Source organism: Phycodurus eques, chromosome 19 (assembly GCF_024500275.1).
Source record: "Phycodurus eques isolate BA_2022a chromosome 19, UOR_Pequ_1.1, whole genome shotgun sequence".
NCBI lineage: Eukaryota > Metazoa > Chordata > Actinopteri > Syngnathiformes > Syngnathidae > Phycodurus > Phycodurus eques.
In genome coordinates this window covers 12694332-12711307 of record NC_084543.1, presented here as the reverse complement: position 1 = coordinate 12711307, position 16976 = coordinate 12694332, and the positions used below count along the sequence as shown (strand labels likewise).

At 40.7% G+C, this 16976-nt stretch overlaps 1 protein-coding gene across 2 annotated transcripts; it reads left to right on the top strand.

The window, feature by feature from the left end:
* Positions 1 to 736: 736 nt before the first annotated feature.
* LOC133418026 (dexamethasone-induced Ras-related protein 1-like) lies at positions 737 to 1774 on the top strand. 2 transcript variants are annotated; one of them, XM_061706337.1, is made up of 2 exons: positions 737 to 1037; positions 1217 to 1774. In XM_061706337.1, the coding sequence occupies exons 1-2, from the start codon at positions 767 to 769 to the stop codon at positions 1630 to 1632; spliced, it is 687 nt and encodes a 228-aa protein (XP_061562321.1). In that variant the 5' UTR covers positions 737 to 766; the 3' UTR covers positions 1633 to 1774. The 2 variants fall into 2 exon arrangements, with proteins under 2 accessions (XP_061562321.1, XP_061562320.1); XM_061706336.1 differs by having other exon boundaries at positions 1158 to 1770.
* Positions 1775 to 16976: the final 15202 nt, after the last annotated feature.

The following is a 16976-nucleotide window of genomic DNA, read 5'->3' as shown; positions in this document are numbered from 1 at the left end:
ATATGAGTTATCATTTTTTAGTGTCCGTGCACATTTGAGACAATACCGCTTCATATGACAACCCAGATAAGTGGATGTTCCAGTAAAAATAATAATAATAATTACAAAAAATTCCAAACATATAAAGATGAAACAGTTCAAAAGTCAATGTTGTATGTGTTCAAGTGTAACGACTTTTTCCAAATCTTAGACCAACTAATAATTTGCGCCACAAGTGTTTGCGGCTGAATGGCACATGACCAAAGAGAGCCAATCGCAGAGGGGGTGGGCTTAATCCGGGGTTTTGCAGCTATTTTTCAAACGTGACTAAAATTGTAATCGTTGAAATTTGTAAAAGCAACTGTAATGGATTTGCAAAAATCTGCCCCCAGCAACATAATGAGTTTTGCAATTCGATTACATAATGTAATTAGTTCCTCCCCAACGGGAGAAAGAACCACTGATGCTGCTGATTAGGGGGGCGATGTCGCAGAAATCTTTTCGGGAGAAAAGGAACACTGTGTCCACTGTTGTATTCCATCGCGCCGTTGATCGGATTGAGAAAACTTTATTCCAGTGACTTGGGGGGAGAATTGGAAGACTGACTGACGCACCAGTGGGAGCTCGCTCGGCGTTTTACTGCGCTCTCCGGACCACCCCGTCAGCCGGCCGTGACGTCCGCGGGGTGGGGGCGGGGCTCGGCGCGCGCGCCCTTAAATACGGCTCCGACCCCTCATCTCCGCAAGACGCGCAAGCACGCCGGCCAAGCGACACAACGGGAGACGCCATGATCAAGAAAATGTCCCCCTCGGAGAGCGACTTCGACATCCCGGCCAAGAACTGCTACCGGATGGTGATTCTGGGCTCCACCAAAGTGGGCAAAACGGCCATCGTGTCCCGCTTCCTCAGCGGGAGGTTCGACGAGCAGTACACGCCGACGATAGAAGACTTCCACCGGAAACTGTACAGCATCAAGGGGGACGTTTACCAGCTTGACATCTTGGATACGTCTGGCAACCATCCGTTCCCGGCCATGCGCAGGCTCTCCATCCTGACAGGTGCGCACGCACTATTTGCCGTTATCACGACGAGTATTATTGTTCCGATGACGCGTTTGTTTGTCGGAGGCACAAATGTGCAAATACTAAAGACAAGTCAACTTTTCTTCCCCCTCGCAGGCGACGTGTTCATCCTGGTCTTCAGCCTGGACAACAGAGACTCCTTCCACGAGGTCCAGCGCCTCAAGCGTCAAATCTACGAGACCAAGTCGTGCCTGAAAAACAAAATGAAGGAGAACCTCGACGTGCCCCTGGTCATCTGCGGCAACAAGGGCGACCGCGATTTCTACCGCGAGGTGCGGCGCGACGAGATCGAGCAGCTGGTGGACGGCGACGACGACAAGTGCGCCTACTTCGAGATCTCCGCCAAGCGCAACGAGAACGTGGACCGCATGTTCCGGACGCTCTTCACCCTGGCCAAGCTGCCGCACGAGATGAGCCCCGACCTGCACAGGAAGGTGTCGGTGCAGTACTGCGACATGCTGCACAGAAAGTCGCTGAAGAACAAGAAGGTGAAGGACGTCCCGGAGGCCTACGGCATGGTCACGCCGTACGCGCGGAGACCCAGCGTGCACAGCGACCTCATGTACATTAAGGAGAAAGCCGTCGGTGGAGGGCAGGCCAAAGATAAAGAAAGGTGCGTTATTAGTTAAGAGGAGTCGTTGTCAGAGGACATTTTGGGGGGGAAAAAAAGAAAAAGCAAAAGCAACCATGTTTTTTTTGTTTTTTTTTGGGGGGGGGGGTGGGGGCGTTGATACTCCAGTTTGCGCACGTGCAGGCGCCGACGCAGAAGTGTCACCATGGATACGGAGAGAGAGAGCGAGAGAGAGAGAGAGAGAGAGAAAAAAAAAAAAACATTCCCCACCCACGACAGATTCAAAGAATGTTCGCTTGTTCTGTCCACCCATGTGACTTGTCATCGCCATACTTTATGCGCGTCATGCGTAAAAAAAAAAAAAATAATAATAATAATCTTTTTGCCAGAGACTCTTATAGGGAGCCGCAGCAGTGGACAATAATGTTGTTTACATCTTTGTTTTTATAATGACCACACTTGAATGTTCCTCTGCAATCAGCACTGTTTTTACATACTGTATATTTATTGTAACTGCGACTTTTTTCCTTTTTTTTTTTTTCAAAAGAAAACTGAATATAATAATAATAAAAACAAGTTGAAATATCACCTCCTGCATCCTTCAATTTATTTAGCTTTTGAGGTCCTCATAAGCATCCATCCGCACACGCACAAACTTGCATAAGTCAATTTTGTTGATTAATAAGAGATTTATCCTCAGGTTGTTCCACACGAATAATGTGTAATGTTCACATAAACACATAAATCAAGCCATCAAGTAGGCCTACAGTCACTTCACAGTAGTGGTAGGGGGGGGGAAATACTCACACTCTTAAGTAGAAGTAAACTTTAAAAAAAAAAAAAAAAAAAAAAAAGATTGGTCAAAGAAGTTGTTATTCAAGTCCTTCAAGTAAAAATAAAAAAATAAAAAGTGCTGATGAAGCACAAAGTAAACGACATTCGTTTTTACTGCCAATTATATAAATACTTGTTTTAATAACTAACAATGAAAAAAACTGCATACAAAATAGTTTCTCTCTAACTGTATATTTATATATTTACTTATAGTCACGTGTTGTTCACTCAAAATCTTACCGGGAATATTTGGCTTCTTTCAATTCAAAACTAATCTACAGTAATTACAAATAAGAGTGAAAATGGTCTAAAAACAAGTTATCTCTTTTTCTAGGAGGTGAGTTTTATTTTCAAGTTGAATTAGTCTTATTTTAAGTCTAAGTCTTTTTTTTTTTTTTTAAGTCTTTTAAGTTTTTCCAGTGTCTAAGAGCTAGCCAAAGTTGGCTCAACTATTATACAATCAAAACAATATGCTTTGCTAATGTTATGAACTGAGTAACAAAAATGCAAAGTTAGATAACAATAACAACTGCAAAAATACACATTACTCCCCCCCCCCCCCCCACACACACACACACTAAAGCGTGACTTTCTGAATGTCAGGAGTTGGTATTTTTTAAGTAGCCACGGGACACACCGCATTCGCCATAAATCATTGTTGTAGCTGATGACATTTTGATGTTCTGTGAAATAAAAGACACGGGTTGATTATTATCTTGCTTCTCCAATTCTGTTGCCTTCGCCGTTGATGCCTCCCGGGTTTTCTACGAGTCCCCAAAGATCTGACGAAGTACAGATCTCTGTTTGCAAATTTTGGAAGTACAAGTAAAGTAAACAAACAAAAAAATAATTCTTCAAGGTTTTTTTTTATACTGTTCTATGCATAACATAAGTCAACACGAGTCTGTGACGTCAATGCTGGGCGTTTGCCTTATTTATCACAGGTTTTTTTTTTTTTTGTTCCGGACCACCCCTGCAATATGTGAAGGCCAAGAAGTAGCGACCACATATTTTCGAGATGATTTATACATATTTGAAAGCTGTATCAATCTCTCCAGACTCTTAATAAATCTTCCCCACACTCCTATTAGCCTCTACTATACACTTACAAGTACTTTCTCTACTTTTAAATACCTTTTAAACTCTTATTAATGCACAGTAGTACTGTACACTATATACATTTGATTTCTTGTAGTATCCGTTTTAATTATTTTTTCTTTTGCTTGTTTGTTTGTTTTTTCTTACAGTTTTAATGTTTTAGGCTAGGAAGCGTCTATTTGACCACAATAATAAAAAAAAAAAAAAACATCAGCATAAACTCTAAATCCAACAATATGGAAAATTATGCGTAATACGAATATGAAAAAAAATAATTGCATGCACTGAATCTGCAATAGGTGAACCACGATCTAGCAATAGAATGGCATTCCAAAAAAAAGGCATCCTTGGCATTTCCCACCTAAATTATCTTGCAAACCCGATAAAAATACATCAAAAATTATGGAAAAATATAAACATAATTTGATGGCATGGGACCTTTAAGTAGGCCTAAAGAACAGATACCTTCCAAAAAAAAATCTACTGATGTACAGTAAAAAAGTATTTGTACTGAGCTATTTGGAACCATTGGTCCGTTCATCCATTTTTCTATACCGCATGTCCTCATTAAGATTATATAGCAAATGCAGACGGACAACCGACACGGTGAGAACATGCAAGCTCCTCGCCAGTGGGGGGCCTGGACTCAAACCCGTTGCCTCTCAACTGTGAGGCAGACGTGCTAACCACTACTCCAACCGTAGTATAGTAACTATGCATATACAGGTATCTGTACCTAAATAAAACAAAAACTGGTTTCAGTTAATGAAAAATGTTCATATCCTCTCCATGGGGCATGTTTGCCTCACAGTCCAGAGGTCCTGGGTTTGAATTTTGGCTCACACCCTCCTGGATGGAGTATGTTCTCACTTGCTTGTGTGTATTTTCCACAGGTAGGCCTACTCATACTTCCTTACACATTCCCAAAATAATGTACTGTATATTCAGTTAACAGAAGAGGACCAGTGAATGCCACCTGCCTCTTTAAGTCAGCTGGGTAGGCTCAAGATCACCCGTGACCCTAATGAGGACAAAATGGATCGATACGCAGTACAGTACATTGACTAGTCACAACACTAGTCACACCTGAGTAGTCAAGAACTGTCCCAAATTTGCCTTTATTAAGTTAGAATGCTGAGCCTTGATGAGTATTGATTTAACAGTATGTTTGTTGCTGTGGTCGTAGTTTGGAGCAGTGTAGAAATTTGCACAGTAACATGCTGAGATGTGTTCCTCATATTTTGGCAATTTATCAATCCCCGAGAGGCACGATATGAGAAACAAACTACAACCACAACGATAAACATCTTGTGAAATTAATTCAAATTGACTCTGTTAGATCTATTTCCAAATACCTCATATGAAGTCCAGCACCCGGTGTGAACAACAAAACCAGATTGGACACCAAATGTTTTTGTTTTCATACTGGAGGGGCGCTTCGAAAGCTGTGTGCTTTGCCTGTTCACAGTTTGTCCTCATCAGCCTCTGCAGCAATTCTGCTCAGACGAGCCAGTGCCACAGTGTCCGGTGTGACGCGCAAGCTTCTCGTTTCTACCACCAGTAAGCCTGTCGACTGTGTGTGTGTGTGCGCGCGCGAGCGAGACAGCGTGTCAGACCCACAGCTGTGGGCTCCAATACTGCCCCGCTGCAAATCAGTAACACTATGTGCTTGGCTTCCTGTGACATTGATAATAAGTAAAGATAAACATGAATACCAGCTCCCATCATTTCTCCAATTTGCATTTGTTTCAATAAAACATGTTGTCGTCTTCTGACAGGACTGCGGGAGCATGTGCGAAGTGTTAGAATACCAATGTAAAATAAAAGTTAAAAGATGTATTAAAAAGTAAATCCTTACTAATCCTTGAAAAAATGTGAACAGTGCGGTCCGTTTATAAACGTAAATATGTATTGGAGCTCTGTTGTAAAACAACCAAATACAACATCCTGATATTGATCATTTTGGCTTCATTTTTTTTAATCAATCCTCTGTTAAAAAGCAAGCCATCTTCTTTCTACATTGGATACCTGACTGAAAACAAATGAACACGCAACACTGACGCAACATGATAACGCTGTCTTTTGATATACGCTGGAGGATATCGAATTAATTGAGCAATATCTGTATTATTGTAGTTGCAGTTTGTAGCAGTGTAGAATACAGACAGGCCTAATCACACGTTCAGCCACCCACGACGGTCTGCATTCAAAGAGGATTCAAATGAGAAACTTCGTTTTCGAGCCAGAAAACACCAACATTTGAAAAACCTTGTAAAACAACCATTTCTACATTTAAAAAAAAAAATAAAAAATGGAATGAAAGCAGAAGGACTTGGTGTTCAGTTAGGGCTCGTGCAATTGCAGTATGTCACACTAATGGTCAAACACAAGGGTGTTGTGTTTGTGCTTCCATGGCAACTACTGACCTGGCATCATATCATTACATCTTTGTTGATTTTTGCAGCTTGACATGAATGTTGTCTGGATGAGAAGTTTGAAAGAAGAAAAAAAAAAACTCTATCTGGCTAGCTTGTTCCAACGCTCATAGTTTGAGAACGCAAACTGATGTTTTCTGACTCTATCATTAATTTTGTATTTTCTTTACATTTGATTGCACTTACTGGTTTGAACTGAAATTGGAAAGAATCATTGTTGTTTGGCGTATGCTTCAAATAGCAACTCTGTTTTCCAAATGGCAGCATTCTCATTTGTTCCATGCAAGAATGGAGCAAAAACAGGATAACTGCGAGCCCAATGATGCTGTGTTTGGGTTGGCATGGCAACTGGCAAGTTCTGGCCTGCAATGACTTTATATCAATCTTGATTTTTGCATGTTCATGTGAAGATAGTTGTCCGTGTGTGAATTCTTTTTAGAACAAAAAGGAATGTTTGTTTTCATGTACCCTTTCTTTGGTACATGATTTGACATGATTTATAGTTTGGAATTTATTTGCAGTTGCTGTAAGAAGTCATAGCCAGTCCCATGCATCTATTTTGCAGTAGCAAGCATGGTTAAAGCTCTTAAATTGACAAAGCATAGATCACATACATCCTCGCTTTTTTGCCATTATTTCATTATATTTTTTCTTGGCACAAGTAACATGTCCCTGGTGTGCTGTTGTCAAAATAACCCCAAGGATCAAGAATTTAGGCATCCTGTTATCGATCAATTGGTTTCTTCTGAAGAGAGAATTACATCTTAACACACGTGTCCAAATGTCATGGAGAGCGGGAGGAAAAAGTATGTTGAACCCTTTGGAATTTCTTACACTTCTGCATAAATTGGTAATAAAATGCGGTTTGGTCTACATCTAAGTCACAACAACAGAGTCTGTTTAAAGTAATGCAACACAGCAGAATGGCTTCGGAAGAAGTTCTGGAGAGGCCCAGTTAAAGTCCTGACCTCAGACTGATCGAAATGCTGCGTCCTGCGACCTCAAGAGAGCTATTTAAACCAGACCTCCCAGGAATTTGGCTGAACCGCAACAGTTTTGCAAAGAGGAAACGTCATCTCGTAAAAAGAAAAATAACTCATAAAGCCGCCTTTTCAAGAGATGTTGTGAGATGAGGACACTGCGCGGACAGTTAGTTCTAAGCCCAAAGAACAATGAAATGTGTCCTTGTGGTAATTCAAGATTCAGCTGCAGATGGAGGCGATATTTGTTTTCATGGTCGTACACAACACTAGAGCAGGTGGGCCAAAGTGTCTCCTCAAACAAAAGAATGATCTACTGTTATTGGCAAGGCGAGTCTCCAGGTCAGTGTCTGTCTTAATCTGTAATGTGTTTATGTTGCAGCCGAAGCGTGACAACGCACTCAGACCTTGCCCAGACACTTCTGATATAACTGATACACAGGCATGATTACGCAGTGACATCATAACTGCAGCTTCTACTTGAATGGCTTTACAGCGTTTGTTAAAGCCAGGCTTAAAAACACAAAATCACTTTGGAGGAAAACATTTATGATGAATATTGAATCCTTCGATGTTAATTTGCAAACTTAGGCACTAAAACAAATGAACTTAATTCCAAATGGTCAAGCGACTTATAACATATCTAGTGCATGTAATACAGTCATAAAAAAACAAAACAAAAAAACAACTAATTGAAATCCATCTGCCAACCAGACACTGACAAATATTAGTTTTCAAATTCAAATACAATTATTTACAAGGAAAAGAAAACAGACTCATAATTATTAGAACATATTTTCTAACTTAAAAATTATTCCAATGAATTAAGAATAAAAAAATAAAACATACATACATCCATGCATCTTCGGCATTGTTCCTTTACAGAAAGTAAAGGATCGACTCAATGCAACGCAGATGTGAAGCAGTGCAAAGGAACAGCAGTTATACTAAACCAAAGTAAATATTAGTTCAGCGATTCACAGGGAAACAAAATCAAGCATTTTCTTTTCACTTGATAAAGTAAACAGCCTAATTTTCATTTTTCTTCCCTTTCTGTATAACACATTTTAAGATTTTTTTGTTAATGTTTTGATTCGGAATAGAATGTCCAGTGTTCACGGTGCATTTGTGTGCCAGGAAATAAATTGTACAAAAATTGTGTATATACTGTACATGATGTGCGGTGCATACACACGTTCCGAAGTAACTGAGTAACAAACTGCTTCCCTCCAGCATCCTCCTCTGACCTCTGCATCTCATCATGGAGTTGAATCTGGTTAAGATTTAACCGAGCCACAGGAAGTCATTTACAGGGACAGTCATACAAAGTGTGTGTGGTTTTTTTTGTGGTTTTTTTTTTCCTTCGTTTTCATCCACCTGTTGTAATCATGTGTTAAACTAGGAAATGGTTAATGGGCAGGGGCTTTGCTTAAGAGCACCCCAGCTACGATGGCACTTTGCCTTTTGGAAACATATAACAATAAGAAATGATAAATAAAATGCCGCGTTTTGTGTAGTCAGTCGGTGACCATCCATACTTCAACGGGACAGTGCAAAATCCAATTCTGGATACATAGAAATACATTTGGGTCGTAGTTTCATGTGAGGTTTCCCTGACCTTTATTTGCTACCAGATATATATCTAGTCAACTGACTTTGGGTGACAGGCTGGGTACACCCTGAACTGGTTGCCAGCCAATTGGAGGGCACAAATAGACATTCACACTCACATTTTCACCTAAGGGCAAATTAGAGACTTCATGTAACCTACCATGCATGATTCTGGATTGTGGAAGGAAACCAGAGCACTTGGAGAAAACCCACGCAGTGCACAGGAATAACATGCAAACTCCACACAGGAAGGCAATAGCCCGGATTTGGGCCCTGGACCTTAGTAATGTGACATGGATCTGCTAACCAGCCTGCCACCGTGCCTCCATTATATACACTATATACACTGTTGCCAAAAGTATTCGCTCACCTGCCTTGACTCAGATATGAATTTAAGTGACATCCCATTCTCAATCCATAGGATTTGATAATACTTTGGTCCCCTCGCTGCAGTTATAACAGCTTAAACTCTTCTCGAAAGGCTTTCCACAAGGTTTAGCAGTATGTTTGTGGGAATTTATGATAATCTTTCCAGAAGCGCATTTGTGAGGTTGATGTTAGCGCTCAGTCTCCGCTCTAATTCATCCCAAAGTGTTCTATAGGGTTGAGGTCAGGATTGTGCACAAGCCAGTCAGAATCAAACTCTCTCATCCGTGTCTTTATGAACCTTGTTTTGTGCACTGATGCACAGTCATGTTGGAAACGGAAGGGGCCATCTTCGCTATACACTTTTCAAAGTTACCTGGCCCTGTATGAAAAAGTAATGGTCCACTAAACCTAATGACTGGTTGGACCGTCCTCAGCAGCAACAACTGAAATCAAGCGTTTTCCATAACTGGCAATGAGTCTTTCACATCTGTGTGGAAACATTTGGCCCACTTTTCCTCACAAAATTGTTTGAATTCAGCGAAAATTGAGGGTTTTTCGAGCATGAATGGCCTTTTTAAGGTCATGCCAATGATTTCAATGGGATTCAAGTCTGGACTTTGAATAGGCCACTCCAAAACCTTCTTTTTATTTTTTTTAAGCCATTCAGAAGTTGACTTGCAGGTGTGTTTTGGATCGTTATCCTGCTGCAGAACCCAAGTGTGGTTCAGCTTGAGGTCACAAACTGAACTGAATTCCTTCAGAATTTTCTGTTAAAGATCAGAATTCATGGTTCCATCAATTACAGAAAATTGTCCAGGCCCTGAATGAGAAAAGCAGCCCAGGACCATCACACAACCATCACCATGTATGAATGTTGGTATGATGTTCTTTTTCTGACACGCTGTGCTACATTTGCGCCAGATGTAACGAGACACACACCTTCCAAAAAGATCAAATTTAATCTTGTCAATCCATATAACAGTCTTCCAAAATCCACCGTGCCGCAGATAGATTTCAATTACTTTATTTGTTCCCTGTTTTGGAATTTGTTTGGATCGTTTCATTTTGCTGCAGCTCTTTTAGATCTTTTGTCCGACTTGATTTTGTCAGACAGGTTCTTTTCGAGGCGCCACGGTGGACGACTGGTTTGAGCGTCCGCCTCACAGTTCTGAGGACCGGGGTTCAATCCCCGGCCCCGCCTGTGTGGAGTTTGCATGTTCTCCCCGTGCTTGCGTGGGTTTTTTCCGGGCACTCCGGTTTCCTCCCACAACCCCAAAACATGCATGGTAAGTTAATTGACAACTCTAAATTGCCCGTAGGTGTGACTGTGAGTCCAAATGGATGTTTGTTTGTATGTGCCCTGCGATTGGCTGGCAACCAGTTCAGGGTGTACCCCGCCTCCTGCCCGATGACAGCTGGGATAGGCTCCGGCTCGCCCGCGACCCGAGTGAGGAGAAGTGGCTCAGAAAATAGATGGATGGATGGTTCTTTTTGAGTGAACAGGTGTGGAGGTAATCAGGCTAGGGTTTGATCAGTGAAAATTAACCAAATGTTGTGATTAGCCACAATTAGCCACATCATTTAACAAGGGGGTAAAAACCTTTTCACACAGGAATATTATATTATTATATATATATATATATATATATATATATATATATGTATTAATTTTGTTTTCCTAATAATCATTTAAAAACAGCATTTTAAGTTCACTTGGGTTACGTTTGTCTGATATTTACTTAAACATTAAAGTGGGGAAACTATGGGAAAATATAATATTTGGGAAAGGGGGCCAATACTTCACAGCACTGTAACAGTGACGTGTGTCTGTGTGTGTGTGTCTGTGTCTTGCCTGTTAACACAGTCTGCTCCTCACAGGGCTCGTATCAAAGCAGTGACAAGACAGACACGAGCGTGAAGATGAAATTATGGGGCGACATAAGGTGCTTTCATCCAAGACCTCGTTGCGAGCGCAAGAGGGCCGCTGACGCACAACATCACAAAAGCAAAACAGGCAGGCCTGCTTCAGACATGTCAGGGTCTCTTTATGGATTTGATGCAGCGCAACTGGGTGGTGTCACTGTCACTCGAGAACACTGCTCGTGATATACAGTACACACCTCTAAGGCCGAAAGCAAAATTTGATTCTGAAGCCTTCTATTTCTTCGAATCATATTGACTATTGATCATTCATTCAGCTACTTTCAACTCCTGTGTCAGTGTTGTTTACATGATCCCACTGTCAGCATGATATGTTTTTAGCCATTTATAGTTTCTCAGAAGGAATCAAATTCAGCTCAAAGAGCAGACTGGTGTTGATTAACAGAACATTCCAAATGATGAAGCATTAAGTGGAATACTGAATAGCATCTAGGTTTATGAAAATAAAAAATAAACAAGTCTATAAAGCATATACAGTACTGTAAGAGTATAATCTGGTGTAGATTTCATCCATCCATCCATTTACTTCCGTTTATCTGAGGTTGGGTTGCGGGGGCAGCAGCTTAAGCAGGGAAGCCCAGACTTCCCTCTCGCCAGCCACATCGTCCACCGGCAATGCACACCAAACGCTGACACTGGTCTTACAAGGACCGAACAGACCGTATCTGGGGGTCGGGTACCCCATACTCCCAGAGTACCCTTCACAGGAAGCCCCGAGGGACAAGGTCAAACGCCTTCTCCGAGTCCACAAAACACATGTAGACTGTTTGGGCAAACTCCCATGCACCCTCGAGGACCCTGCTGAGGGTGTAGAGATGGTCCACTGTTGCACGGCAAGGACGACAACCGCACTGCTCCTCCTGAATCGGAGAATTATTTGATCTTTTTCAGAAACACACACACACACTCACACACACGCAAACTGGGCAAGTTGTGGGGTTTATAAGGATGAATTGCATTTCTATTTATTACAATGGGAACGTTGATTGAGAAAAAGGAGTAAAGCGCATTTCCAAATTAAAACCGTTCAGTCAAAGTACCACTGCACATAAATCTTCATGTATGCGCACGTGCAAAAAAGGGTGCGTTTTCAGGCCCGTTGGAGCCCCCAAACCCATTCGTCAGGAGAATAACGATAAACCAAGAATTAGAATTGAAGTCATAATCCTTAGCTTTATATCGGGCCTTTAACATGACACTAGTCAGTAGAACTGATAAGCTAAGTGGTAATGATACAAAATTGACTGAAGTGTTGGCATTCTGCGAGCGTAAACAAAAATAACACATGCTGTTGTACTTTTGTACTCTTGAAAATCCTAATTAGACCTTGAACTGCACATGAGAGTGCTCAACACTCGTCCATTGTTTTTGTGGTCTTCCTTCCTATCTAAATGCTGACATCATCTAAACTGCCCCTACAAACAATGAAAAAGTGACACCATTGCAACAGGGGAATATAAAAAATGATAAGTTCATCATACGAGATGAGGTATGTTTTATAGCTGCTCAGTTACCCCGGTAACATTTCGCTTGACTGCACGCTGTGATGACATCACAAGCCCCTCTGTCAAGAAAGTACGCGCCACTACACACCATCATGTGATCTTTAAGTGCCAGACCCCCAGAAAATCAACCAGTATAAAAAGATTCATTATTCACAACATAAGGAAAATACAGTGAACCTCTGTTTGACGCAGAAGATGCGTTCTGGACCAGTGGTTTTCAAACATTTTACACCAAGTAGCACTTCAAAAAATACTTGGGTCTCCAAGTATCATGACAGACATTAAAATGAAGTAGTGTATAAGGCCTAAGTGTTCAAACATGAGGCAGAGGTTTTATTCCTTAAAAGTATATTTAATTTATTATTGTAACCCACTGTATCATTATGCACAGTGTGAACATTAATGCTGTTTGAATATAAAAAAAATACCAAAAAACTGTACTAAAATAATGATTCGTGTAAAATGTATTGCCATAACATTTAAATCAAAATGGTACCTACAATAAATAAAGGTTTGTAAACAGACACTTCTAAAAGATACGATGCAAATGTATTGTACTTTAAAGTTAAATATAACTGATCTTAACTCAATAAATATACACCCCTTGATTTGAAAAAAAAAAAAAGACAACATTTTAACACAATGCACAATTTGACCAATTAACTCAGTGATTTTCACGTACGACTAGCTTGAGCCCGTGTCCACTAGTGGTACTCGTACCACACTTTGAAAATCACTGTTCTACGCCCACCCGCAATCGGTGAAAATCATCACATCAAAAGATTTACTTGATTGGTTAATTTTACACTTGATGTGTGGACAGGTAATCTACTATTTGAAGACAAGTAATTAAAAAGTCAGTTTTCCTCAATATGTCCCCTTTAAATTAAAATGATGTTCTGAAAATAAGGAAAGTGAACACTTTCAGGCCCACTCTGTTCACCGTAAAGCGTCTTTTCAAATGACATCGCAGCCACAAATAGATTGGCTACATTCAAGTGGATATCGTCAAGAGACATCACGGTAATATTTATCCATTGATAAAGGTCTTCATATGAGCAGTATGATTACCCACTAACTGTCTTTTCAGAGAGGGACTCATATTGCGTTGGCTACAAAACGACTTTGTGGTGGACAATAAAGGACGCTTCGAGTGATAATGATGATTTTGGCTTCTCTGTGTTCACTTTTGTCTCATAAAACCCTAATTTTAGTATATCAAATTTTCCGACCAGGGGGGGTTCAGCAAGTTGCTGCAAATGACAAAACGACAAAAAGCTTTCATAAGAGGAAATAGCTACACTTATTGACTGAGTCACAATGCTGCAGTATGTTTCTTTTGTGTCATAAACACATGTATTTTTGTGAAAAATTATTTATATTTCTCACTGAATAGTTCTGAGGAAATTATTTGCTGCTCAGGGAGGTTAAATATAATCACATTGGATGGTTTGTCAAACACATCCACTTGATGACCCATGTGCTTTACACTCAATAGTCAGTCACATGCTTACTGAATGGGCAGTAATGCCTACAAGGCGTATTTCATTTTAAGGTCAAATTCACACCTCACTCATCCAAGATGCCACATCCATGCTATCGTGTCAAAGCCGAAAGGTAAGCAGAGCTGCATTGATCTTGGTGGAAGGACTGATGTTTGCGAAGAGTGTTAACTTCTGATAAGTGGCATGTACTTGATTGTTCGGTAACTGGGGCTCATTTGTTTTTGGTGATGTGTCCATGTGCCACATACAGGTTTACATAAAGACTAGTAAACAAACTGCTTCCCCGACAAGTGAAAATGTTCAGGTCTTTACGGGCACTCGCTTTTATTTCCACTCTCTGGGTTCTGTAGACGACGCTTACTTGCGTGCCAATACCCTAGCTCTACCCCGATCATCATAGTAACAAAATGTGTCCTTCCCATTTGCCCAGCAGTGCATGGGGCAGGTTTGTCCAGTCGCTCACTTGCATTAGACAGGGACGTTATTATTATTATTAGGGACAATTATTTCTGTCATTTCTCCATTGACTTCTCCTTCTGGAGGCATCCTAAAAACAGCAAAACACACACACACACACACACACACACACACACACACTTTCACACACTCCTGTCCATTGTTCTGAAATGTGGTTAATGATGTATTTATATTTCAGTGGGAAAATGTTGCCTATATTAAAAAATGTATTGCGTATTATGGATTATATATAGTTAGCTTTTCATTGCTTGGATTTTAGGCACATAATAGCACACGAGAACTTAATTTGCATCAACTTATTTAGCTTGAGAGTGTTGTGCAAGTGTGCTTCTAAGTGCACACTGAGCCCCTTCAGTGCATCTCACTACAGGCTGTTGTAATAGGCAGAAAAATATTTGACTCAGACCTGTTTCTACAACAGCATTTCTAGTACAGGATGTAAAAACAGAAATTGCAGCCATACCACACATACAATCGGTTATTTGTGTAGGACCAGTAACTGGTGTGCATGCTCATCCCTCAATATTCATTAGGTGGGAGAACATGCACAGACAACTGCCAACCTTTAAGTGGGTGAACAAGTGAGAGATGTTAGCGTGGGCGAATAGTTTCTGTCCACATCAGCCTTGCACGTCGGTTATCTTGTTTTTGTTACTGGACAACACTGCACGCAGCAATATGAATGTGGGGGAGGCAGGGCCTGGGGCTTCAAAAATGAAAATGTATCTTGGATATTGATGCAAAGGGCAGCTAAGTAGTGAGGGCATGTCTGCCTCACATTGGAGAATTTCTGGTTAGAATCTCAGCTCGGGCCTTCCCATGTGGAGTTTGCGTGTTCTCCCTGTGCTTGGTTTTGACATCATGTCAAAACAGGCTGGAGAGGCATGGAAAAACTGGGTATACTCTTACACTATTAAGAAACGTTAGAAAGAAATGTTTGTTATAAAGCCACATTAAATAGAGGTGTAAAAATAATGGATGGAGGAAAATCCAAAGAAAAGCTCCTGACTGTACTATTTTCAACAGTACCATTAAAATGTTATACTTACTGTAATATTGAGCATTGATGTGAGTCGATCACTGTCTTTGTTCGTTGCAAATATGAGAACACGAATGAGGAGACGACACAAACCGTCGATAAAAAATATCTGAATTATGTCAGTGCATGCGCACAGAGCAGTCCATTTCTGTCCATTTCTTCTGATCATCCTTTAAATGGTTCTACACCTTCATTGGAGTCCAGTCTGTTTGATTATACTGATTGGACGTGATTAGGAAACCCTCTTCTCAGTGCAAGACACATGAAAGCCCTCATGGAGTTTGCTAAAAAAAACAAAAGAAAACACCTGGAGGACTCCAAGATGGTGAGAAATAAGATTCTCTGGTCTGATGAGACCAAGATCGAATTTTTTGGCCTTAATTCTAAGCGGTATGTGTGGAGAAAACCAGGCACTGCTCATCACCTATCCAATACTGTCCCAACAGTGTAGCATGGTGGTGGCAGCATCATGCTGTGGGTGTGTTTTTCAGCTGCAGGGACAAGGAGACTGGTTGCAATTGAAGAAAAGATGAATGCGGCCAAGTACAGGGATATCCTGGACGAAAACCTTCTCCGGAGTGCTCAGGACCTCAAACTGGGCCGAAGGTTCACCTTCAAAAAAGACAATGACCCTAAGCACACAGCTAAAATACCGAAGGAGTGGCTTTCGAACAACTTGACTGCTTTTGAATGGCCCGGACAGAGCCCTGACTTAAACCCAATTGAGCATCTCTGGAAAGACCTGAAAATGGCTGCCCACCAACGCTCACCATCCAACCTGACAGAACTGGAGAGGATCTGCAAAGAGGAATGGCAGATGATCCCCAAATACAGGTGTGAAAAACTTGTTGCACCATTCCCAAAAAGACTCATGGCTGTATTAGCTCAAAAGGGTACTTCTACTAAATACTGAGAAAAGGGTCTGAATACTTATGGCTGTGTGATACTTCAGTTTTTCTTTTTTAATAAATCTGCAAAAATGTCAACAATTCCATTTTTTTCTGTTAATATGGGGTGTTGTGTGTACATTAATGAGGAAAAAAACTTAACTTAAATGACTTTAACAAATGGCTGCAATATAAAAAAAAGAGTGAATAATTTAAGGGGGTCTGAATACTTTCCGTACCCACTCTATGTTTGATTACCCAGGCAGAATTTGTAAGATGAGTACAATTCTTTAAAGAAAACATGAAGGGCCAGGCGAAACACATTTCATTTTATTTGATTCAAATAATTTTTGGGATTCAAATTAAACTGTCAAGCATTTCAGAAAAGCATTATCAATAAACAAAACATAAGCATACATAAATTAATGATGGTTGTTCAGTCATCAGTCGTATTTAAAAAAAAAAAAAAACATTTTACAAATTCGGCCAGGGTATGTAAACTTATGAGCACAACTGTTCATATATGCAGTTATATGTCCCTCTGTCATATTGGAATGAAAGTGTAGGCTACACCTTTCTCATAACCTCCAGTTGGCGGTGGTATATTGGAATGAAAGTGTCCAGCTTTTTTATAACCTCTAGATGGCGGCCTACATTTATAAA

Bases quoted from the DNA above. Each gene is read 5' to 3' on its own strand.
- LOC133418026 (XM_061706336.1), top strand. From the start codon at position 767: ATGATCAAGAAAATGTCCCCCTCGGAGAGCGACTTCGACATCCCGGCC. The intron at 1,038-1,157 runs GTGCGCACGCAC...TCCCCCTCGCAG, and splicing joins CAGGCTCTCCATCCTGACAG to GCGACGTGTTCATCCTGGTC.